General features: G+C 35.1%; 1 protein-coding gene and 1 long non-coding RNA gene across 3 annotated transcripts in view; both read right to left on the reverse strand.

Annotated features, from left to right (window-relative positions):
- CEP128 (centrosomal protein 128) overlaps positions 1-24,840 on the reverse strand; it is a 102,484-nt gene that overhangs the window by 69,271 nt on the left and 8,373 nt on the right. Inside the window, exons 8-12 of the mRNA XM_018082862.2 lie at positions 18,822-18,938; positions 11,518-11,604; positions 10,046-10,120; positions 8,772-8,904; positions 6,866-7,026 (exon numbers count right to left, since the gene is read on the reverse strand). Of these exons, the coding sequence (XP_017938351.2) occupies positions 6,866-7,026; positions 8,772-8,904; positions 10,046-10,120; positions 11,518-11,604; positions 18,822-18,938 (573 nt within the window). The remainder of the gene's footprint in view (positions 1-6,865; positions 7,027-8,771; positions 8,905-10,045; positions 10,121-11,517; positions 11,605-18,821; positions 18,939-24,840) is intronic.
- Positions 19,992-21,878, reverse strand: LOC108641376. Of its 2 annotated transcripts, none has more exons than XR_001921964.2 (3): positions 21,419-21,878; positions 21,186-21,314; positions 19,992-20,158 (listed from the first exon to the last, which is right to left on the reverse strand). It is a non-coding gene; the product is annotated as an uncharacterized LOC108641376 (long non-coding RNA). The 2 variants fall into 2 exon arrangements; XR_001921965.2 differs by lacking the exon at positions 19,992-20,158 and adding an exon at positions 20,249-20,356.

Below are 24,840 nucleotides of genomic sequence, written 5' to 3' on the forward strand. Positions count from 1 at the left end.
TAAATGCTATGTGCCTACTCTCTTAAGTTTGCCAAGACCTTCAGTCTTGAAAGGTACCCATTTTCTCTTAAAATAACAAAGTATCTTGCACAAAACATTTATATCTGCATCCTACTATGGATGCACATATGGTCATTCTTGAATATTGGAATAACACCTGGAGTAAGGAGGTAACTGTTTCCCCATCACATATTATATCATTTGTATACAGACATCTGCCAGAGTTCCAATTCTGTTTCCCTTCAACCTTTTAGTCCTCATTTTCCTTTCAGAAACTCAGACTCTCAGTTGTAAAGTGAATTAAAAATGCATGCAGACAATACATCATAAAATTTTGTCATTAATGTCATCACGGCTAGGCTTTGCGAACAAAGATTTGGGACAGGCTCTATCCACATTTGTTACAAACACACTGGTGGCTAAAAAGGCCAATACAAGATAGACATGTCCGATTGCAAAAGGCACTGCAGAAAGACTCCTTAGGTGGTATATTCTGCAAGATACGGTTCTTTCTGTGTTGTCTCTTCTCCTCAAGAGTGATCCTGCGTGCTTTCTCAAAGGAAGCAGCAGCATTATAAATGGTGTGTCTCCAGACCTCCTGACTGGAGGCCAGAGTAGTTATGTTGATCAATATGGTCAAGGCTGAGATGTTGTTTGAGGGAGTCCTTGTATCTTTTCTTCAGGGCTCCTCTCATGTGGCAGCCGGTGGCAAGTTCACCATAAAGCAAGATCTTAGGGAGGCAGTGGTCCTTCATCCTGGAGACGTGCCCTGCCCATCGCAGCTGTGTTCTCATCAACATGGCCTCAATACTTGTGACTGCTGCTTGTTCTAGAACAGATGTATTAGTCACATAATCTGACCAGTGGATATTTAGGATTGTACGGAGGCAGCGTTGATGGAAGCATTCTAGGAGACGCAGGTGGTGGCAACAGATGACCCATGATTCAGATCCATATAAGAGAGTAGACAGCACAATGGCTCTGTAAACACTGATCTTGTACTTTTCTTCAAATGTTTCTTTCACCATACTCTCTTATGAAGCTTTCCAAAAGCACTGTATGCCTTTGCTAACCTGTTGTCTATCTCCCCGTCAATCTTACCATCTGAGGAGATGAGGCTACCTAGGTAATTAAACTGCTGGACTGATTCGAGCTCTGATTGGCCAATGGTGATATGGGGATGATGAAAGACTTTCTGAGGTGAATAGAGTTGGTGCAAGAATGCAGCCTTATTTCACACCATTGGTTATTAGAAAGGGCTCAGAAAGTGCATTGCCATATCTGACTTGGCCGCGCTGATCCACATGAAGTGAGATGATCATTTTAAGGAACTTGGGGGGACAACCTAAACATTCCAAAATCTGCCACAGACCTTTTCTGCTCACAGTATCAAAAGCCTTGGTGAGATCAACAAAGGTTACATAGAGACCCTTATTCTGTTCCCTACACTTCTCTTGCATATCATTAATGTAAGACACATAGTTTGACGGCTTCCTTTGCCAAGCTGTTTGTATGCACATTCCACTGCAGCCGTGGCCAGGGCAGTACTGAATACAAGTTCAGCACAGGCTGAAACTCAGACAGATGCTGGGTCAGGGACTGGGAGGAACCCACTCTGGTATTATAATCAAATGTTGCACCACAGGGTTCTCATTATTTTTTTTGCTGGTTTGTTTGGGAGGTTGCATTAAGGGTGAAATACTGTGTTACTTGTCAGAAAGGAGTTGCCCTTCATTAGGATGACATAGCAGGGAGAAGAGAAAGTACATAGCACTAAATGACAAATAAATTAAATACCTAACACAACAAACATAAGTTTGCTCTCAGCCTCCAGAGTTGTGGGATTTGAGGGAACTGGTCAAAGAGAAACACCAGTCCTGATCACAGACTACACCTTAACCCAGCTTCCAGGTCTCTTCAGATTTACAGTGCCTAGAGTTGTGTTAGTGCTAAAGAAATTGGAATTATCAAAGATCTCAGTCTCCATCTTTGTTTTGAGAACATTTTTAAACTTTGTGCTGAAAGTTGTAAGCAGGTCTATGTCCAGTGGAATGAGTCTGAAGATATCCTCTTCAGTTCTGAAGTTTGGACAATGAGCTCAGTGTCACAACCATGTCTATGCACATATTGATGGTGGTTCCCCACGATACAGCTGTGCCCTGAGCCTTGCAGGCTGCCCTTTTACTATGGCAGGAGAATTTGGCAGAGTGATGCTTACTTTAGACCCTGCAGAATACCCTAATTTTCACACTTCTATCTTGGAATTACCCTTCTAGGCAATTCAGAATGTAAATATTTTAAGGATTTCTCCATGACAAGAATACAGAGATGTGGGGTGTTTTGGAGTTGTTTGCTGGAGGGTTTTTTTGTTTGTTCTAATATTAATCCAATTTTCTTTTTCTCAATTGTTATCGTAGTTAACAAGACTGAAATAATCTAAGAGAAAGGACAAGCAATTTCAGGAGATTGCACTCATTAGGAAAAAAGAGAAAAAACTACATTCCTTGGACACTTGAGTTTCCCTTCCAAGTGGCAAATTACTAAGCACCTGTGATTCCAAAAAAATTCTATACAGATGACAAATGCTGACCTTACAGATTAAACACTTCAGATTCCAAGGAGTATCCAGTGTCTTCTGTGGCTCAAGGTCAGTCACACAGAGAACTCAGTGAGCTTCTCTAGATGCAACAAAGTATGATAATATTATGTGACATACATTATAACAGTATGGATGAAGGTTCTCCTGACAGAAGCAACCCAGGATATTCAGGACATTTTGTTGGTAAAATATATTGCGTATATATACAGCAATTGTTAGCATACTTTGCATTGTGATTACTTCAGAAGAAAAACTGATTGTGGTATATTATCTCTTCTCAATCTTTACACAAGATGATTCTGGGTCTCAGTTTTTCTAATCTGATTATTTTCATAGTTTCACTGCTAACAGAACCAAGGGAAGGTATTAGAATATTCATGTCAACTAATTCACCCCCAATATAACATCAAATACTCTCCTCCTGGCTTTAATATCTGAAGATCTTTATAAGAGATAATTATTTTTGTGGAACAGTTAAAAAATGTCATTAAGATTAGCTACTAAATCCTGGGAGTACAGCATATTAATGCTCCAGAGATCTAAATGCAAGTACCAATTACAAAGTTTGTATGAGCCCTCAGACTACAACACTGCCACAGACATTTCAGTTGAGAGGCTCTGGCTAGAGTTGACACAGAACAGAAATGATGAACAAACTCAGATGCAACATTTGCCCCAGGTAAAACAGTTGTGCATCTAGTTTTCTACAGATCCAATATCCCAGCATGTAATCTAGCTTTCAACTTTCATAAGAAACTGGAGGCAGAGAAAGAGAACAACATTTTCCAGTTATAGACTAGTTATTTACCTGAAGTGTAAACTAATCACTACAGGCACAAAACATGTGATTACTACCATTCTAGAAACTCCTGCAGTTTGGACTTCTAGTCCCTAGTTTGACTACTCATATCATACTCTTGCCCTGTTTTTGACACCCAATTTAAAACTAAAATCACCACAAACTACAAAACAAAATTCATCCTAGGTATAGAAAACACTACATATAGAGTATTCAGTATACAATTTCTTAAAACTCACGTGAACAATTAAAATGCAAGTGAGGACCACTCATTTGCTACAGTTTACAGAACAAGTGCCTTATATCACAGCTATGTGCAAACATTCTACACCGGTAGGAATACAGAAAGTCACATTTCACCCCACCATACTAATTGGATCAGTCACCTAAAGTGGATCTATATGTCTTTTTCTCCCTCATTTCTTTTTGGTGCCCTGTACCTCAGCAGTACAGCCACCAGATTGTAATGCTATGCAATCATACTACTGTCATTGGGAATGCTTTCAACAATTAATTATTGAACCTAATTATTCTCTAACTAATTTTTCCAAATACAGACCCCCAGATACTAATTTATTATCACAATCTGATCTGCATCTCTTGCAAAACAATGTATCTAACCACTAGGAACCACTAATCCAGAAGATTTAGATTTTTCATGCAAGTATAACTTCTGTGAATTGAATAATCAAAGACAGATACATCCAATCAGTCAAAAGGTACATTCATTCAGTAAAAAGTATGCTGCACAAAATCAATTTCTTTAAGTGATGGCTTCTCTATATTTTTCCAAAGCTTGAACTGCTAATCTTCCTGAAAGATAACATCATACAAGATACACCAAAACCATCTTTCCCCCCCCCAGGTTGATATGTGATTTTAGAGAGAAAGTTCATCAAAGCAAATAGCATCTGTTCATTTTAGATCTATCTGGAGCACTATTGCAGTATTTGAACATTGACATGGCAATACAGGCTGGTCTGCAGAAGTACTGATTTCTTATATTTTGTAAGATATCTTTAAATTTAGAAAATAGTTACTTATTGATTTTCAGAAACCTTAATTGGCTTGTATAATGACAATAACTGGCTAACAGTTTCATCTGTAGAAGAAAAGAAAAGTCATAAAATGAATTTTAATGAGAATACAAATCAATATTCATAAGACTGAAAGACATATTACTGAAGAATTCTAATATTATATAAACACATCAATAATTTTCCCTCAGAAAATCTGAAATATTTTAACAAACTGACTGTACTAAGACCTTATTAGAATGAAGAGGTAGAAAATCAAACAATTTCACAGGCATAAGAGTCTAAAACCACTTATGCAGAAAGTAGGGTATTGCATCCTTATAATTCGTGCACTTCATTTATTTCTTAGTCATAATAATTAGATCATAATAGTCAACCATAACAGCCCAATATCTATACAGTTTCATGCAGAAAAGTGTATTTAAGATAGTTGTATACATTTGCAAGATCTCACAGCTGTATGCTCACATAAACAACAATAACTGAAATAAAATGTTTCTCTATTAAATTTAAAAATTAATTTAAGATTGAACTCACTTCTAAACATGAGTTTAAGAATACATTTTAACCTTTTCATCCTCTCTATTTTACATCATGTGATTTTATGGCAACTCTTGGGGACTAAATGAACAACACATAACTCAAATTGTTGAAAACAATGACATTTAAATAAATCAAAAGAAATTTCTAGTATCACATCTACATCAGAGGCAAGTGCAGTTAGATCCTCCCATTAAACAAAGATAAATTACACCAAAGTCAAACATGACTGGTCACTTCCAACTGGGAATCAGACTATCTGAGAGGAGCAGCTGTTAGAAGAGCTTGACAAAATGCTTTGTTAGAACACGAGTTTAGAAATTCACATCCTTGCACTCCTTGATGTCTCATTAAAAGAAAAACACACTAGCTATTTTCCTGTTACTGCCTCTGTAGGAGAAAGGCAGTGGGAAGCAGATAAGAAGAACAAAGTATTTTCTGTTGAGAAAATGAGGGAAGTCAAAGATTTCTAACTCAGAGCAATGACAACGACCCCGACTGAGCACTCTCACATGAGTATTTTCAGAGCAGGAAATTAGTATTAGAAAATCATTCTGACTCTTAAGAAAGCATGTTCTACAAGCAGAATTTTAAAGTAATTGGTTTTCTGTGGGTTTTTATTCCACAATTCCTGCCTCCAAAGTAATTGGAATTTCTCAGGCCCCACAAACCAAAAATACAGAATGGTTTGGGTTAGTCTGGAGTTTATAGGCCAGCTATAATACCAATGCTGATGGGCATCAGGAAACGAGTTCTACTTGTTTTACCCTCTATAGAAGCACTTGAGGTCTTTTTAAACCTATTCAATGACCAAATTTCATAAAGCATGTAGGAACTTATTTCGAGATTGCAACTTTTTCCAAATGTAATTTGATGTACTACTTTCATTCAAATCAGCACAGGAGTTGACAAGGTAAAAAAGCAGTAGAAGTAAACTGAACAGTACAGTCCTGTAAATCTATGAAAACACCAAAAAATAAATTCCGACATTTGAATTTCCAAAGTGATATGACATCATTTCAAAGTATCCTCACCAGAAAAATAAATACAAATTACAAACCCCTTGCTTACAGAATGCCCCAATACGAGCACAATAAAATGTTAAGTCCTTGAATACTGAAATAATACACACACTTTTGAAAACAACCTCATTTCTCTGACAGTCATGAGAGAGAAGAAAATAGTTACTGTTCAGGCATCTTACTACTAATGACAAATCTAGACGAGATCAAAAAATACAGAAATCTCCCATCTTAAAAAAAAGGCTACTGCCTACTTAGATTTAATTTTGCGGTAAAAGTCTTCTAACTAAAATTCCAGTACCAAAGACTGCTTTTATTCTTTTCACAGAGAATCACTTTAAATAGTATTGCTTATCAAACATAAGAACACTAATACATATAATAATAATTACATTACTGTATTGCATTTAATTGATTAAAAAAGAGAAACTGTAATCTGCTTTTGTTACTCTACTGCACTGTCTTGTAGACCAAGGCATCTGAGTTTTTGAAGTTAAACTTTAGTTCTGAAGCATGATGGTATGGAGAATAAGGAAATAAGTACTGCCTTATAAAAGTAATTCCAAAACCCATTATTAACGATAACTGCTGATAAAAATCAGATCACCTTTTCTTTGCACATGGGAAAGAAGTAATCCAAACCATGAAATCATGGGCAATAGCAAATACCTTTTTTGGTATTAAGATGGAAGAGAATAAAACTCTGCAAACTCAAATGACTTTTCAAAGTTATTTACACAATAAAGAAGACCACGACAGTAACTCCTAGTTTGAAAGATTAATCCCTAATCTATCATCTAATGTTAAACAGATGAAAAATTATAAAAAAAAAACACCGTCAAACAAAAAGCAACAAAACCAAACTTACCTGTATGTGCATTACAAGCTGTGCTTTCTCCTTGTCCTTACACTCTATGCATCTCTTTAGTTCTTCTACCTCTGACATTACAGCATTATGATTCAGTTTTGCTTTAAGTTCCAAAATATGTTTCTCCAGATCTTGCTTCTCTCTCTCGTATCTTTCAGCTACTGTAAAACAGCAAGAACAGAGCAACAGACTCAGTAGAAACACTGACTTGTGGTAAATTAATTTTATCTCATTTCTCTTTTGGCAATTTTCTTCTCTACTTGAGACTATTCTATAACTATTGATTTTGACCAAAATACATAAAAACAGCTATACCTGTGTCATAACCTCATAACCTTTTACTGAATCAGACAGTATTTTTCAGTCATTTTATAGGGGTATTCCACTCTTACACACACACACACACACCCCCACACACACACCTTACCCCAACTCCCGCAAAAAACCAAAACCACCCAAAACCCATACAAAATTTAATAAAATAAAATAGGACGGAAAAAACAATGGAGAAGTTCTGATGTAAATGAAATTTGGCCATAAGCTTCAAGGCCAAGATTTTATCCCATCAGAGTAACACCTCCTGATTTGGAAGTCACATTATCTGTGAATTTTATGTCTGAATCCTAAAAGTCAAACCACAGTTTTTGATAAGACTAAGCTATAAATTCCTTCAACCAGAAATTCAAAGGTCTTTATTCATAGACAACTACTAGAGGCATAAAAAAAATAAATCTCCATTTGTCTTCTTCCCATGTATCTTTGAAAAAACAAAAATAACACAGCAAGGTAAAACATAATTGTAAAAATTATATAAATATATGCAGACATCTTAATAGCTCCAGTACATTTTTTTTCTTCATATTTTTACAACCACCTTGATTTATTATTATATAATTAATGGGAAAATTAAAACATGTTCTCATTAACATGAAAGGTATATTGTTTCAAGTAAATTGACTTTTCAGTAGAACATTAACTCGATTGGAGAAAAACAATTGAAATTATTATTTTGTGTTACATTTCTGAAGCTCAGCCATGTACATGATCTAGTCAATTTGCAGTGCTCTGTATAAGAGTTGTAAAACAGGGAGTCAGAGTGCTATTTTAAAAATCAAGATAATGCTGTAGCTGAAGTATTAAAATACAAAAATAAGTCATTAGCCAAACCAATTAAACATTCACATAAACACTGGACTTGGACACTATTCCTGTATTATCTTGAGTAATACATTTCCATGCTAATAAGGAGAAAGATAAAGACTTTCTCTAATGCCTTTCTGATTATGTTTGAAAAGTTTAAATACAGATAGATAACTAACAATTAAGTTAAGACCTTGCTAAACTGGTAATTTAAGATGCAATTATATCTTGAAATTGTTTAAAGTATTTTTCTTCCAAACAAAATTATTCCATCTCTAAAACTCTAACATACTACAAACAGAAGCCCTGCCTGCACCATACAGGAAAATTTCCTTAACCACTCAGGAAAATATTGTTCCTTAGAAATTCTACCAGAAAGTCCTCAGCCTTATTAACTACCTAATAAATGACTCGTGCTATGATTTTCAAGATGGCAGAATTCAAACTACACAAGGACTGAAATGCAAGGTTTCTGAAAAATTATTAGTTAAAAATAATACAAATGTTTTTCTTCTGTAAAAACACTATCCAGTTTGCTGAAATTGTCTCATCTGTTTTAACCATGCAAATTAAGATATTTAATCCTAAATTAACCATCATTGCTATTTGTCTGTTAATATTCAGGTGCCAATACTTATTAATTTAAATCTGAGGAATTAAGTGGCTGCTTTTGCTGAAACAGTAGAAGAATTAGACTGCAATTCTAAGACAGTTAATGTCCGGTCTTACTAATTTGTAGGCTTCAAGTGCAAAATATAAGTTGTACCTGCTCTAACTCTCCTGTCATCATCTTGTACATCCTGGTAGCTTTGGCGATGCATAGCAGCTTGTGAAATTTGATGTTGCAATTCTACACGGTCTTCTTCTGCTCTCAGAAGTTGGGAACGAAGATCCTCAATCTAAAATGTATGTACAAGTATCAAACGTTTAATAAAAAACAAGAATGAAGGAGCAAACAGCATACTTTTATCAAGCACTGAAAGAAATAATACTACACACAAATAATATTTATAAGTGAATCTTGAGAGTACTGCAGATCGTAAACAAAAAGACAAATTACTTCCTAATTACAGGCCACAAAGTGATTTTTCAAAATGAAAGGAAACATTTTAATTTGTTAATGTTTACCACAGTTGCACATTAATTTCTCTAAACCAAACAAAATGCTACCATAGTATATGTTACAACTGTCTTTTTACATAGCTAGTGAAAATATCACAATATTTGTTGTTGTTAATAAACAATGTATTTTATTTAAATTGTGCTCCTTAAAAATACAATGTATTTATTCTTAACATGCACTGAGCCTTTTAACATTTTTCTTTCTATCATATACAGATAGCACTTACAAAGAAGGTGTCATGATACAGGAAAATAAAGAAAATAAGACATGCTAAAATTGAATTGGAGAAAAATACCTCTAATTCTTACTACTCTATATTCCATGCACAGTGAGTTAAAATCAAAGCAGTAATACAGCCAACTCAAACTTCTGCTAGATACACAAGTCAAACAACTAATGCTAAAAGATAAGTATAACAATTGCCCCCTTCCTATTCTAAGTTTAATCATATGTGCATCAATAGCTACTGTTTAGAGGACACTTTAGTTTTTCAGATATTTGCTTATATATTTTTATCACGTTTTAATACAGCAATACAGCAAATACTTCTAGGTCATTCATTTATCTGAATTCACCAATTATAGCATGCACTTTGCATAACAATAATTACTAATATAGAAGTTTTTCTAAAGCACACTATGAAAAGAAGTTAGAAATAATGTGTTTATGTACTGAAATGTACCATTGCTACCACTACTATAATTACTATATATGAACATATATACATAAAAGTTTGGAAAGCAGAAAAAGTATAACAAGAGCTCAGTCCACACCTTTTTAGACACTTAAACCTGTATCTTCTTTTTTCCCCTCACAAAACAATGTTAGCAGAGTATGAAATAGGAAGATTAAGCAAAAAGACTCAAACATAACCTAATATGAAAACTTTAAGATTTTTACCATGCCAAAGCAGTTACCTGATGCAAAAGAACTTCTCTAATGCCTTCAGATTCACTCAACTTTTTCCGAGACTGCTCCAATTCCTGCTCAAGCTTTCATTTCAGAGGGTGATAAAGATAGAAAAGCAATGTATGTATCATAGCACAAAAAGGTATTTCAAATATTTAATTCTCACACAAATTAATCTATATAAGCATCTATTTAAAACAAAGTATAATATACACAATATTTTTATTTGTCCAAAATCTTAAAGTAAACTTTCATTTTTACAAAATCCCTGCTACATTTATTTAAATTACATGAAGAGAATTTAACTAGTAGTCTATAATTTTTGCACAATATTCTCTATCACATGAAGATACAAAGACACTTGTATTATCCAGAACAAAAAAAGCACAAAAGCAAATTTTTACTGGGTTAAAAGTAAAATAACGGAAGATCAAGTTTCAAAAACATTTTCTCTGGACTTGAAACATACTTTCAAACTCAAAATGAACATTTAGTATTCGAAGACACCTTTGTTACATAGTTTATTCATAGAAGTGTTAAAGATGACATGCATTGGTAGAACTGGTAATTACTAAAATCTGTGTGTTTTCTGTGTTGTACAAGATGATATATTTGAATTATTCTGGAAACAAGATGACTTAAAAATTGAAGTGCCCTGAATTTCATAAAATTAACAGTTTTCCTAAAAACATAATATTAAAACTGTGATAATCAGATATAGTCAAACTTAGGACCATTTGGAAAAAAACCAGAAAGCAAAATCTACAAAATATTTTCTGATTTCTACCATAAATAGTTCAAAGATCCACATGGAAATAAATATAGATTTTGACAGCAGAAATTGTTATTGTTGAGATAGCAATCTCAAAGAGGATGTTGAGAGGTTGGCAAATCGGCAAAGTAAACAAGACCAGCATTAAGGGCATGAAGAGAGCAACATAACAAAAAATACTCCATAAAGGTTTAGCATAAAGGGGTATAACTACAGCCCTAGCATCTTGCTAGAAATACAAGAAATCTTGTTTTCTATGAACAGGAAGAGAGCAATATGGCAACATATTCAGTAAGAGCAATTAATAATAACTATGGTGCAAAATAACCAGCATAAGTTAGTTGCAGAGATGAAGAAAAGACGCACCTCTGAGCTGCTGCAAATAAGCAACAGCAGACTATGTATAAATTTAGAGGCAATTCAGAGAAAGAAATCAAGGATAATCCCCAAGTTATAAATCTGTCTGCCTAGCAGGATGGAAGAGTCATTAGAAGTAACACACTATAACTAAAGAGCTTTGAAAGAGACACAAGTTCAGCATAGCTATATTCACAGTGCCTCTGACACAGAGAAAAACCCAAACCTTGTATTCTTAAAGAGTAAAGTAAGTTTTATCCTGCTGGTTTTTCTGAAAAAGGAAGTATGTACTGTAACAGATGACACTACAAACATTTAAAACCAACCAAAAAGGAAAAAATTAAGTCTTACTTGTTTTTTTTCACTTTCATATTTCACAAGTTTGTTTTTCATGAGTTCTTCTGTTTCAGCCGCTTTAGCATCTTGCTTCCTTAAAGCCTTTAGAGGAGAAACATACATTGTAAACTTCATTACAAAGGTTACAGAAGCTGTCTTTCCAAGGCTGTTAAAATTAAAAAATCTGCTGACACATTTAAGAAAGAAGATCTAGACAAATGCTGTCTGTCTGCTTCTAGTATTTCCATGTAGAGCCAATGTATATTGTTATGAAAAAATAAATATAAGTCCATGCATACATAAACACACCCATGCAGAGAACAGGGACAAATAAAAAGTCTAAACTAGCACTAACATCCTTCCGACGTATAGAGCTCCAGACGCTTAAGGTTGACCCCAAACGCCTTGAGATGAAGGTCTAAAAGGCAGATCCTCTACAGATTAGTTGTGCACATATCAGAGAAGATGGATATATTTTCTAATATAAGGTGTGCATGTTATGAAAAACAATGATACAGTGCACTGTAGTAAAGAAAACACTACCACAAGTTGTGTTGGAACTCAAAAAAAAAAAAAAAAAGGAAAAGGTTATTTTTATCTGAATCTGGGCAGATGCTTAAAATGCAGTATTACAACTGAATCAACTGAAACATTGCTAATCAAAAGTTATTGACATTGATGTGCCCTACTTTGACAACAACAACAACAAAAAGCAAACAAAACAAATCCATGGGGACTTTTCCTGTTCCCTCTCAGACTGAGGTATCTAAAACCACATATGTACATTTTGTAAAGTATCTCACAAAAATAATATTGCCTTGAATATCAATTTCAAAATCCTTTCCCTCTGCAAACCAACATTATTTGCAGAACACAGACAATCACTGGCAAAGGAAGCATTAGGCATGACAGACATTAATGACATGTACAATTTGCAACATACATAACCCAAGTTTGGATATCTTAAGCCACAACAATGTCATTGGCTCATTTTAAATATCAGCTGAGAGAGATCAGTAGCCATATACTGATAGTTCACCATGAATTTGATCAATTGTTAATAAATCATGTTCTTTATCCGCACAACATGACCACCTGTCTTTCACATTAGTCACAAATCAATTAATTAGAGAACTTAGCACAAATCTTTTACTTTCATCTCATAATAAAGCATAAGTACACCTATTCCTTTCACAATTCCTTGCTAAAACTACAACAGAACAACAAAAACCATAGCCTGTAGAGAATGAAATGTCTTTTTCCCAGTCTGCTCTTCCCAAGCAGCATTTTCATTTTACATTTTAAAGGAATATCTCTTTTAACAAATATCCCTGAAATTTGCCTCTATTAATAGTGCAATATCATTCAGTTTTTGAACATTTTCTCTCCACTGTATAGTGGAGAACAATTTCATAGTATGAAAACAGAATGCAAGATATTAATCAACTTCAATGAAGCTAGTCTCTCAGCTTTAGAAGTTTTGCTTTCATAAGTAGCTTTTTAGAGAAAATAAATGGATTTATATATTTATCTCACTCTTACATCCTCACCTCAGGAAACATAAGGGTTTCAGTATAGTTTGGGCTACTCTCCTGCTTGAACAGCTTACATTAAAAACTGAAACTGTGGAAGATATTAATCATACCTATGTCACTGAAAATATTATGCTACATAAAGTTACACTTTTAGTCATACTGATCCCTAATCAGATACTAGAAGACTGTAACATATTTAAGATATTTCCCTAAGTATTCAGTAGAGATTCAAATCAATCATTCCAGTCAACTATAAAACTCAACACGGCACATATTTTACTCAAAAAGACTCTCGGCAGAAGTCCCAAAAGGCTATGTAAACAAAAGTCAAAGAGCATCACTTCAACTAATGCCATTATTGCACAAGTTGGCTGGGTTTTGGGTTGGGATTTTTCTTTAGGTTTCTTTCTGTTTCTTTGAGTGGTTTGTTTCGTTTTGTTTATTTTAATGACTAGAAGTAACAGATCAGAACAGTCTACTTTGAATATATGATGTGTACTACCTCCAGCTGAGCTTCATTCTTACTAGCAAAGTTGGAAGTTCTGTTATATACAGTCAACTTTATGCCAACCACATTTTGGGACTAAATTAAGAATTAACATAGTATCAAAAATGCATGTTTTCATGTGCAGATTTGCCTAGAGATGTGAGTATCATAAGAAAAATACTAAAGCTGGGCTGAAATTAGAAATACTAGTAAAATTGTCCAAGATTTTCCTGCTGAAGGCAAAAAGTATGTCTCTGCATCTGTAGTACATCCCAATTCCAAGAAGAAACCACAGAAATAAATATGCCATTTCAACTTATCGGGATCACTGACTGATATTTAGGCTATTAAATAGCAATAATTTCAAATAAAAAGGCAGTATTTCCTGTAACTGATACTACAAATATAACATTCGGTTTTGTTTTCTGCATATTGTAAAAATAGCCCATACCTATTTCATTTTAAGGAAGGAAACAGCTCATATATATATACCAGAGTTAAAATACTACAAAAAGAATGTGATGTTATAGGAAGTTAAACATACTACATATGCACTGCTTCAACTGAGAAACATGCATCATTCCAGTAGGTGTTAGGTAGGAAATCAATTAATCAGTCAAAATGTCATTAAGAAATGGAAACATCTGGTCATCACAGCCCGACGAACATCAGCTGTTACTGACAATTCAGAAATTGCATAGGTAACAGTTAATTCTATGTTTTGCCTCTTTCCTGTACTCTTTTTTAAATAATTCTCTCTTCCTGGTTTGCGCCATTCTTGTTTTCATCCACTAAAGATATCTCTATGTAAGCTTTCTCTTGGGAAAAAAGAAAGAAACAAACAAAACATGTGAAGACCCCACTCATTCTTTGATTTCATTTGTTGTCTCCAAAGAAGAGTTTGGGGGAGTCAAATGCCAAATATGGGAACTAGGAAGGGGATGCTAAGGATAACAGTCCCAGCACACACTCCTCCTTGATGGCTCCCAAGCAGCAGGCAGACATTGCACAGAAGAGCTGAAGCACCAAGGAATGGTTACAGGCCTACAGTCAACAGGATTCGCCCACCAAGATCCTTCTTTTGAAAGCATTAGTATCCAGGTTGGTCAGGAGGAGGCTGACAGGGAGGTTGATGAGGCCTTGGAGGGGGCAGGTATAGAGGAGAAAACAAGAAAACAGAGAAATTCCATGTAAAGAGGTCTTCATAGCATGGTTTTGGGATGAACCAGCTAGATATTCCACTGCCTGCCTAGGTGGTCAAGTTAGATGAACTTTTGATTTGACCAAAGAGAAAATTTCTTACAGGTCTTTATAAAGAGCTCACTAGCATAAGACAGTATTAGAATATAAACCTAACTGGTATACCTCAACTCAGTATACCTCATCCATATGAATACAGAATATATCAAACCCCAAAACTTCAAAAAGATAAAATAATTTACTCCCTGCTGGACAGATGAATTTTTCCTATGCTTGAGGAAAACTATGTGGAGGATTCTGTAACAAAAATTCTCAATCTTTCCAACTTATGAAAATCTTTCAAGAGTATATCATAACTTTCACCGCAACTTAAGTCTGCTGACTTTTCTAAGGGTTTGGGGTTTGGTCTTAGTTTGGTTTTGCTGTGTTGCCTTTTTTTTTTTTTAATAAAACCAGATTATTTGAAAGCAATGCACAGACCACAAACTACAATTTGCTCTTTCAAAGTGTAACAGATCAGTGAGTTATTCACACTATCAGAAATACACAAGCAGACCAGCCTCACACTATATTTTAAAATAAGGCAAAAATGTACCACATCCTAATTTGAATGAAAATCCTTTCCCTAACCTGTTACATTAGTGACTAGCATGGGTCCAACTGTGCTACCTAGATGTATCAGCCAGGCATCTAAAGACAGACTACCTAGCTATTTCAGTGACAGATAGGTATGAGACTTGCTCATGTTCCAAGAAATAGTCAGATTCAATCAAAACAGAAACCATTATCCATGGGTGGCATAGCACAGAGCCAAAGAGCAAGTATCAATGATGCCCTAAAATATCCAGATGGCTCAGAGCACAGATCAAGTTTATGTTTGTCTAAAAAGATCAGAGATAAAGATATGTAAAAAAGAATTTTCAATATCACTTTTGACCATCAGTTTACCCCACTCTGTCCACCAGCTTCTTGCACTTCACGGTATTTGCAGTGGGGGGAAAACAGAATCTAAGCATATAGATGCACAAAGGAAAAGTAAAAAATGCTTCCTGGCCTATCCAGTTGCTACCTTAAGACTAACTATAGTCATTGCCTTACCACAGTCAGTGGGTTCAAACTATTCTATAAAGATGATTCTGTTTGCCTGAAGCTTGCAAAGCATGAACACATGGACACATTTCACCAAAATCCAGGAAGCCAAGCACAAGATTTTGTAAAGCTATCCAGGATACCCAATGTATATAAAAGCTCTTTAGAGCCCATTTTTCAGAATGATACTTGATCTTTTTTTAGAACATAGATGCATAAATGCAAACAAACAGGAAGAGGTGATGGTATCTTTATGTTAAAAAAAAAAAAAGCACTGAGGAATCTCAAAATAGTTTTAGTTTACACAACTAATAAGGTTGTTAAAGCAATCCATGTATACATGTTACAGCACTGGCAAGATGTGCATATTTGTTCTCCTTTCTAATCAGAAACATGTTTGTATCATGAATTTAGAAATAATCAAAGATATAAGATTTGCATGGGTTTTTTTGCTAATTGCTATTTTCTAATTTGCAGTAATTGCTGTTTAAATGCATCAATACACATTAAGTTAAAAGATACATGAAAATGTAGAGAAAATTTTTATCCACCTACACACAGCATAGATAAACAACAAATTCAAAATAAAAATGCATATTTAGAAATGAAACATGTAAAATGTTATACACAAAGCTGTCTTTATGGTCAGTATAGAGATATCATCAGTATAGATGATATCACTAGATATCATCTTGGTTAATAATTAGTCTATAATTATAATAATACTACAATACAAGTAAGAAGTTTGCACATTATACAAAAGTCTGATAGAAGGAAAAGACAGACAAGGGAAAGACCAAAACAAATGTATTGTTATATTCAGTTAGACACTGAAAATATATAATTTAATAACTGCAATTTAGGAAGATGATTCTCTTAAGATGGTAAAACACTGACAAGTAGTGGTCAGTTACAGGCACTGCACTTTCCTTAAAAATAATAACACTTAAACCTCACATAAACTTCACAAGATTTCTTAATTAAAGCAACTACTGGTCACATCCAAAAGTTAAATTTTATTTTGTTTGGTTTGAAATGTGTAACAGGCAAACTAATGAAAAAATTGTATTATTAAATAGCCACAAATGCTTTAAATAGCATTTATCTGTAAATCATCCGGGCTATATTACATGACAGGATTTCAAAACTCAGTCCAAACACTACCCTCCTTTCCATTAATATTACTTGGGAAGCATCTTGAAGAAATTAAACAGAAATAGACTTCAATAGAACATCACACCCACGCAATGATCACCACAAGACTGAGGCCACTGACAGAGCTGAGTCCATCTAACTCACAATTCAAACTACAAAGGACAAGAAACAGAATAACAAAGTAATAAACTCTTAAAATTATGCAGAAACACATTTCATTCAAACAACAATTGTAGCAAAACATTTATTTTATTGTAACTAGGCTATGCAAAAGTACACAAAGCAACTTAAGTATATTCTTTCTAAAATACAGCAACTTAAGCTGTATTTTAGAACAGGGTTCCTCAGGAAAAATAACTCCCAAAAATATGTACAGAATAAAATAAAATTTGCAGCAGAAAAGATTAAGCCATCTTAATTCCCAGCTGGACATCTTAGGGGAATGGAAGGTCTGGGATGTACTTAGTATTTCATATTCATTTTGCATAAAATTCAAAAGATGAGCAACTAAAAAAAAAGGTACCTAGCCTGAAGGTTCATGATCACATAGACCATGATCATTCATATGATCTATGAAAGACCATACGAAAATTCTTTGAACTACATTTGAACTCATTCACTTGAAGTCAAATTTTCCTTCTAAGGAAACCATGGCAGTGTCAATGAATCTTTAGAGATACAAGTCATCATCCCTTTAAAAGGATAAAAAAAGTTTGTTCCAATCTGTAGATAACACTAACAAATCACACCAATTCATTTCACTAAGCATTCCTTTTCCACACTGAAGGCACAACCGAAGAATCTAGAAATGGACGTGGGCATATTAGAGAGCAATGAAAACTGAAATTAAGCACTCCAGTTCTTTTCACCCATTAGGACACCAATTGGGGGAAAAATGAAACAGTAAGTCTTTCTGAAATACTAGCAGAAGAACTACAATCCTTTTGATAACTTTTTGATTACTTTTTATCTACATCAACAAAGCATCTTAACTCTTTGAACAGTGTCTAGCTTTACATGAAATACATAGCATCATTCTACATTAAAGTTCCTTAGTATCACTGTACAGTATAATGCCTTCCAAAAAGCATGTATACTGTTGCTAATACTAAAAGTGAAAAACAAGAAATTGCACATTTATTCTCAACTGTAATATTCTATTGCATAGTTAGAGATAACATCACAAATAATATCTTAAGCAAAGTGAAATAAAACGTTACACCATGTTAAGACAGATTTTTCAAAATAGGAGTAAAATCAGAAGAAGTATTTTTCATACATTTCCTAAAACAAGCAGAAAAAAAAGCTAGCAGCTGTCTCAAATTTTAATTTATTTTATAAACATTTCTATTTGTCTCCTAAATGATATTTTATATTTCATCAGATACTGTTGAATGAAACTGAAAAGCAATGAAAAGCTGTCTGGCCACTACAGTGCATTTGTTTGTTGAAATAAATTTAAAATAAACTATTCACTGCAAGCAGTGATTGATTCACTGCAAGCAATTGATTCACTGCAAGCAAACATTTTAGAAAACAAAATGTTTTAATTGAGAAAATCCAGCTAATGACTTGCTTTTGTTTGCTTGGGGTTTCAGGAAGGGCATAGGGGCAGGTTCTTAGAACATTTGTGGAAGTTACCAAAAAGGTCTAAAGATAGTCAGGACAGTATAATGAAGAACTGAAACTGTACTTGGTATCATCTAGTCATAAAAACAAGTTGAGTTGGACTGATAGAGTTAAAAAATGCGCCACAGATATGAGCACTTTTGCCAGTTTGACAGGTACAGGCTCACAAATGCAACACATTCCTAATTAAATCCTAAATACAGGGGAAGTTTTCATTTGCATACCTCTTGTACTTGAAGAGACATATGTCCCAGTTGGTCCTGGCGCCTTTCTACAAGCTGTCTTTCAGCACGCATCTCTTGTTCTATCTCCTGAAGTCTTCTCTCTACGCGTTCTGACACCTTCAAATGGAAAAAAACCATGCTGTAGGAAATTAGTGTGCTTTTTACTACATCTGAAAGCAACAACGGCAAAAAGGTAAATAGAGTATGGGGCACAAAGAAAAAAGAACAGAATTTGTATTTTATTCAAAAAGATTTAGAATGATAGAGAAAATAACTCGTTACAGCAGTGAGTACTCCAGAAGCAGGGAACCAAATAATTATCTTGCCAGCAATATCCTCCTTTAGGTATATGCATATTTTCCTCTACAGTGGTGGTTCTATTGCAGTGTAAAATATCTCAGTATCAAGTTTAGTGCAGCCTTACATGAAGCTGCAATATAAAAATCTTAACTTCTCTGTCACAAGCCTGATTAACCTCTCAAGAGATATTTCTTTCACATATCCAGTCTGCAAAATATACCAGTGTTTGCCTCTTTTATGCTCTGAAATCTGTGAGTGAAAAGTAGTAAACAAGAGCCAAGTATAAGAGAATGACGGTAACAATACAAAATAATTACATCACTTTAAGCCTTTTTCCCAATATTTTGTGAATCCATGCACAAACCAATACAAATAATAGTAGTTATTTATTAAAGCAATTGGGATTATGAACACAATAGCTCAATCTTAAACTACAATACCAGAATTACTTCACTTTTGCAATTCAAGCTGCTAGCAGACAGCACCCTCTTGAGGCAGCAAATTAAATTTATTTTGTTAAAGATTAGCAAGAAAAATATTTAAGTATCATTTCCTCCCTACCTTAAAACTAACTGTTTTAAACCACCACTAGAAAGCAATGTATCTATTATCAAATGGTATTTAGATAAAAAGAGAAAGACATAAAACACCATTCAACTACTAGTTTCTAATGTACATGGTGGGGAACAAGTTCTCATCCTGCTCTATTAAGGACACTTCTACTAGCTCTAGGCATATGCACACATAGAAAATTTTAACATGAGCAACACACATGTGCAGCAACAGAAACATAACTAAGGTTACACATATTTTGGGCTTCACGAGGTTTAAAGAACGAAACAGCCTTTTTCTTTACAACAGAATACATCCTTTGGAAAACATTTCTAGTTTGCACAGTCAGGTAAATAGTAAGCTTACAGTTTGGAATGTGGTATTTTTCCTAAAACCATCAGGAGATGCATTAGAAATGTACTGTGTCAAACCACGCTCCTTCGTGTACGTTATGAAAGCCCTGCAGTCATAATCCAGAATAAAAACTAAGGTATAAAAAATAAAGACCACATGATGTTTGTTTTGACAAGTACTACTTAGGGTTACTTTTAATAAGTCACAAAATACTCCAGCTGGCAGAAAAAATGATACTATGTATCAGGAACAGAAAACAACACTGTCCATAAACTTGTACCCTTGCTGAAAACCAGGAAATAAGCTGTCATCCTTTTCCCTGTGTACACCTAAAATAAAAAAATGAAATTGTAATGTTTCTACATATTTTTTTAAATTTTGACTACGTGTTTTTGAAGGCAGGAGCTTTCTCAGTTCTCTCATGCATCTTTTTCAAGTGAAGTTAAACAAGCAAACACTAAAGATATCAAGAAAGAAAACGTATGATTCTGACTTGACAAAAAATTCAGAAGTAACATCACCCCCAAAGATGACACTTAAAAGGAGAGTTCAGTGCCTTCCTCACTGTCATGGGTCTAGCTCACAGCATGCACAGATAACATGACACAAGGCAGCACTAGACAAGCTTTGAATTCCTGCAAACTTCAGATTTCATTGCAAATTCTCACTAACTCGGAGCAAGTAAGAAAGCAACTTTGTCAAGTCATTTGTCTTGCCTTTGACTCCCTTCAATTTATTCCAGAATAAAATTGTTGTATTATTTCTAACAAGATACTGAAAAAGATGTATTATATATTATATTTGTCACGTGCAGGGAAGTTTCAGCATTACAGCTATAATGCTCTCTAACAAAAAGAAAAACAAAAACAAACCCCACAACCAAAACAAACCATCAAACATCTTGATGCCACTTACTGGAAAAAAACCCCTTCTATCAAGAAACTATAGTTAGTATACCTAGCATATTGCTAGCTTATATTCTCTGTGCAGAAAGCACAGAAAGAAGAGGCTGGGAGGGACTTCAAAGGCTAGCAAACTTGCTGCCTGATTAAACACATGACTTTTTATATCTATATCATTTTTCTAGAAGTCTATTTACCTGCTCAAAAACATTCACAGAAAACTTAACAGCTTTGATTACCTTGCCTCTAAAATTACCTGTTTTTCTTAAAGCACAATTTTAGTCTTCCTTGTTGAATTTTACAGCTACTAAGCTTTATCCTGTAAGCCACATCCAAGACTGGATTCTGGATTTAAGTTCTGTTTCCCAACACACCTGAAGTTCATCTGCAAGTATAACAAAAGTCTTACACCCCCACTGCTGGTCATTAACTTGCAGTTTAACTTGCTGGCAAATATCATTGTTAAAAAGGTGTTAAACAAGAACCTACTTTCTTGGCACACTGTGTCAGTAGTTTTTCCCTCTTCTGCAGGGATCAGACCAATTGCTTTGGTCTTCCTGAGAAATATCTTGGGAGACAGTGTCAAAAGCCTTGCTGAAGTCCAGGGTAGACAATATCCACTGCTCTCCCCTCATCCACTGGGGATTGTCCCATTGGGTTGTCCCATTGTAGAAGGCAAACATGTTTGTTAAGCATGATTTCCTTTTGGTGAATCCATGTTGACTACACTGAACCCCTTCTCGTCTTCCACATGCTTAGAGTCGGCCTCCAGGATGAGCTGTTCCATGACCTTTCCAGAGATTGAGGTGAAGCTGTAGTTCCCGGGGTCCTCCTTTTTGCCCTTTGTGAAGACTGAAGTGTCAGTGACTTTCACCCAGTCCTCAGGCACCAACTCCTGATTGCCATGATCTTCCAAAGATGACTGAGAGTGGCCCAGCAATGATGTCAGCCAGTTTCCTCTGCACTCACAGCAGTGTAGAGTGTACATGGGAGCGTGTGGACATGCATCCCATCAGGGCCCATAGATTTGCAGAGGTCAAGTTTGACTGATTCTCACTGACCAAGGGAAAGTCTTCCTTTCTCTGGACGTTCTCCCTCATCTCCTGGGTCAAGGATTCCCAAGGGCTGGCCTTGGCAGTGAGGACTGAACTTCACAATCTCATAGTAGCCAAGGCTGCCCCCAACCTTCACATCTCCAACCAGACCTTCTTTGTTAGTTAGCATAATGTCCAACAGCACACCTTTCCACGCTGGTTCTTCCATCACCTGCATCAGAAAGTTATCATCAATGTTTTCCAAGAACATCCTGGATTGTTTGTGCCTTGCTGTGCTGTTTCTCTAGCATATGTCAGTATGGTTGAAGTCTCCGATAAGAACCAGGGCCTGTGATTCTGAGGCTACTTCCAGCTGATTCTGAGGCCCAATCTACTATCTCCTCCTGATGAGGCAGTCTGTAACAAACACCCACAACAGTATCATTCCTTGCTAGTTTGCCCTTTTGTAATAACCCATACACCCTCAACTCGCTCATCATCCTCCCTGAGGCAGAGCTCCACAAATTCCATCTGTTCTCTTGCATAATGGGCTACTCCACCATCTTGCCTTTCTGGTCCATCTTTCCTAGAAAGCACTTAGCTATTCATGACAACATTCCAATCATGTAGCTCTGTAACTTTGAAGACATTCAAGACTTGCAACTGCACATAAATTCCTACATCTTCCTATTTGTTTCCCACACCATGCATGGGTATATTGGCACTTTAGCAAGGTGTTATCTCCCACAAGAATTATGTTCCCTGCTTTTGTAGCCTCTCTGACCTTCCTCAGTTTGTCACAGAGCCTGTAACATACAACAACGGGGATTAAAAAGAGAAAAATTAGAAACAATAAGTGTTAACTCATTAATTAGTACATGCAGAACAAACTCAAAAACTCGCTTGTCTTCCTTTGTCCCAAATGACCTTGACTTAGGACAAGATTTGTACTATGAAAGTATGTATCTTGACCTCTGAATCTAATAAAAAAATCTTAGTGTAGGCAAGTGATTCGCTGAAGAACAGTACAAAGAACAACATAAAATACTAGCACTAAATTACTGCATTCAGAACATATTAGAATGTGATTTCAAGCATGCATTTTTAGCAATAGAGACCATGTGAATGATGATGATGACACTAGAGCTATGTCTCCACACAAAGTTTTCAGGTAGCAGCCAAATCTATGAAAATGGATTAGGTTATCAAAAATTTCCCCCCACCTCTGCATATAAACACAAAGAACAGTGTGTCCTTTTTAAAACAAGGGTGACATTTAAGTCATGCAGCTAAATATAATCTTGTGGAAGATGCTGGATGTTTACTATTCAACAAGGAGCATCCTACTTCTTGAATTTCTCTCCTGTTTCTCAGCTTTGTACTGTTATTTCTAGCGCACAAGTCCTGCTAATTGAAATCTATTTCAACAGATATTTGCTGCCTTTCTTGTATGACCCAGTTTATCACCAATGCATACTTAAAACAGGAGTATTAAAATCACAAAAACAGCAAATTTTTTTCATTGATGTCACTTTAAATATTGTTAAAATTTCCCCTCATGGTAAATGCTAACCTGTGTTACACCTTTTACAAGTCACCTATGCAGTACCAAAAATCCTTATATCACATCTTCTGAAGGGCAGTTCCTTATCTGACAATAAGCCTTGCTCTCTGAGATATTGTAACCACAGTAACTCCAGGTAAGTCCCATTTCACTTGACATTGCTGTCTTTTTCCAGAGACACAGCCTACAACAACTTTCTAATGGCACCATCTCAAGTAAGCATCTACTTAATTTTATGTATAAAGATCAGCATCTTGTGTTATTTGGGATGTACTTCTATCCAAGAGATTGCAACAAAATATCCAAGAGGGTTATCTTATATAACCATAAATTAAGTAAGTATTTGTCTCATTGCTTATGGACATTCCTCTAGCAAACTTCCAAACGCTTTTCAAGAAAAAAGAAATCTCAGAAAATGTCTTGTTAAGAAAGAGATTTTAATATAGAGAGAGCTATAGGACCTGTAAGTCTTTATACCAAAACTGCACATAGATTCTCAAGTACAAGGCCATGGAGAGTGCTTGACATGAAACTGTGCCTGTGTCACCACCCTAGACGCCGTCTGGTTTTTATATTGGGTGGAAAAGCTCTCTTTAGAGGTAAAGTTAATGTGCATTCACTGTGTTGCGTGGGTCTTAAAGTATTCAAATTCAGCATCAAAAAGGCTCTAAGAATCATAAACTCTAACAAAAATTAATTCTGAACTAGTGACTCAGAAGAACTGTAGTGACTAGACCTTTATCATCACACATCTAACTACACACAGGCAATTTTCAAACAGCACCAAATATACCAACCAGTACAGCTGTAAGAATTTAGATATATGTCTCTACAAAAGCAAAGATTTAAGGACACTAAACTGAATGTTTCTACCATGAGCTTATCCTGTGAAATTATCAAGATTTCAAGTTGACAATTTATTGCCAAGAATCATACAGTAGAATATAAATACAAGAATGGCAATGCTGGAGGTGATAAACACTCCAAAGCGCAGTTATAAAGGCACTAAAGCCAAAAGTTCCTGAACAACTTTGCATAAGGAAATTTTGAGGAAAACAGTGTTTACTCTTACCCAACCCACTTTCACCAAGGACATATCAATTCTGAATTAAGCAATCTCATTAGAAGAATTCTTAAACACAAATACTTACTAAAGGATCTCAAACACCTACAATAACAGCCCGTGGTTTTTACATGCATCTAATCTCATGCTTTGCTATGCACACTATTAGAGTTATTTTTATTCCTAATGTCCATACTAAATTCCCCTCTTTTGCATTTACTTCATCTCATTCATTCTGCCAGCCTCATCG

Source organism: Manacus vitellinus, unplaced genomic scaffold (genome assembly GCF_001715985.3).
Source record: "Manacus vitellinus isolate BGI_N305 unplaced genomic scaffold, ASM171598v3 scaffold_6_pilon, whole genome shotgun sequence".
Taxonomy (NCBI): domain Eukaryota; kingdom Metazoa; phylum Chordata; class Aves; order Passeriformes; family Pipridae; genus Manacus; species Manacus vitellinus.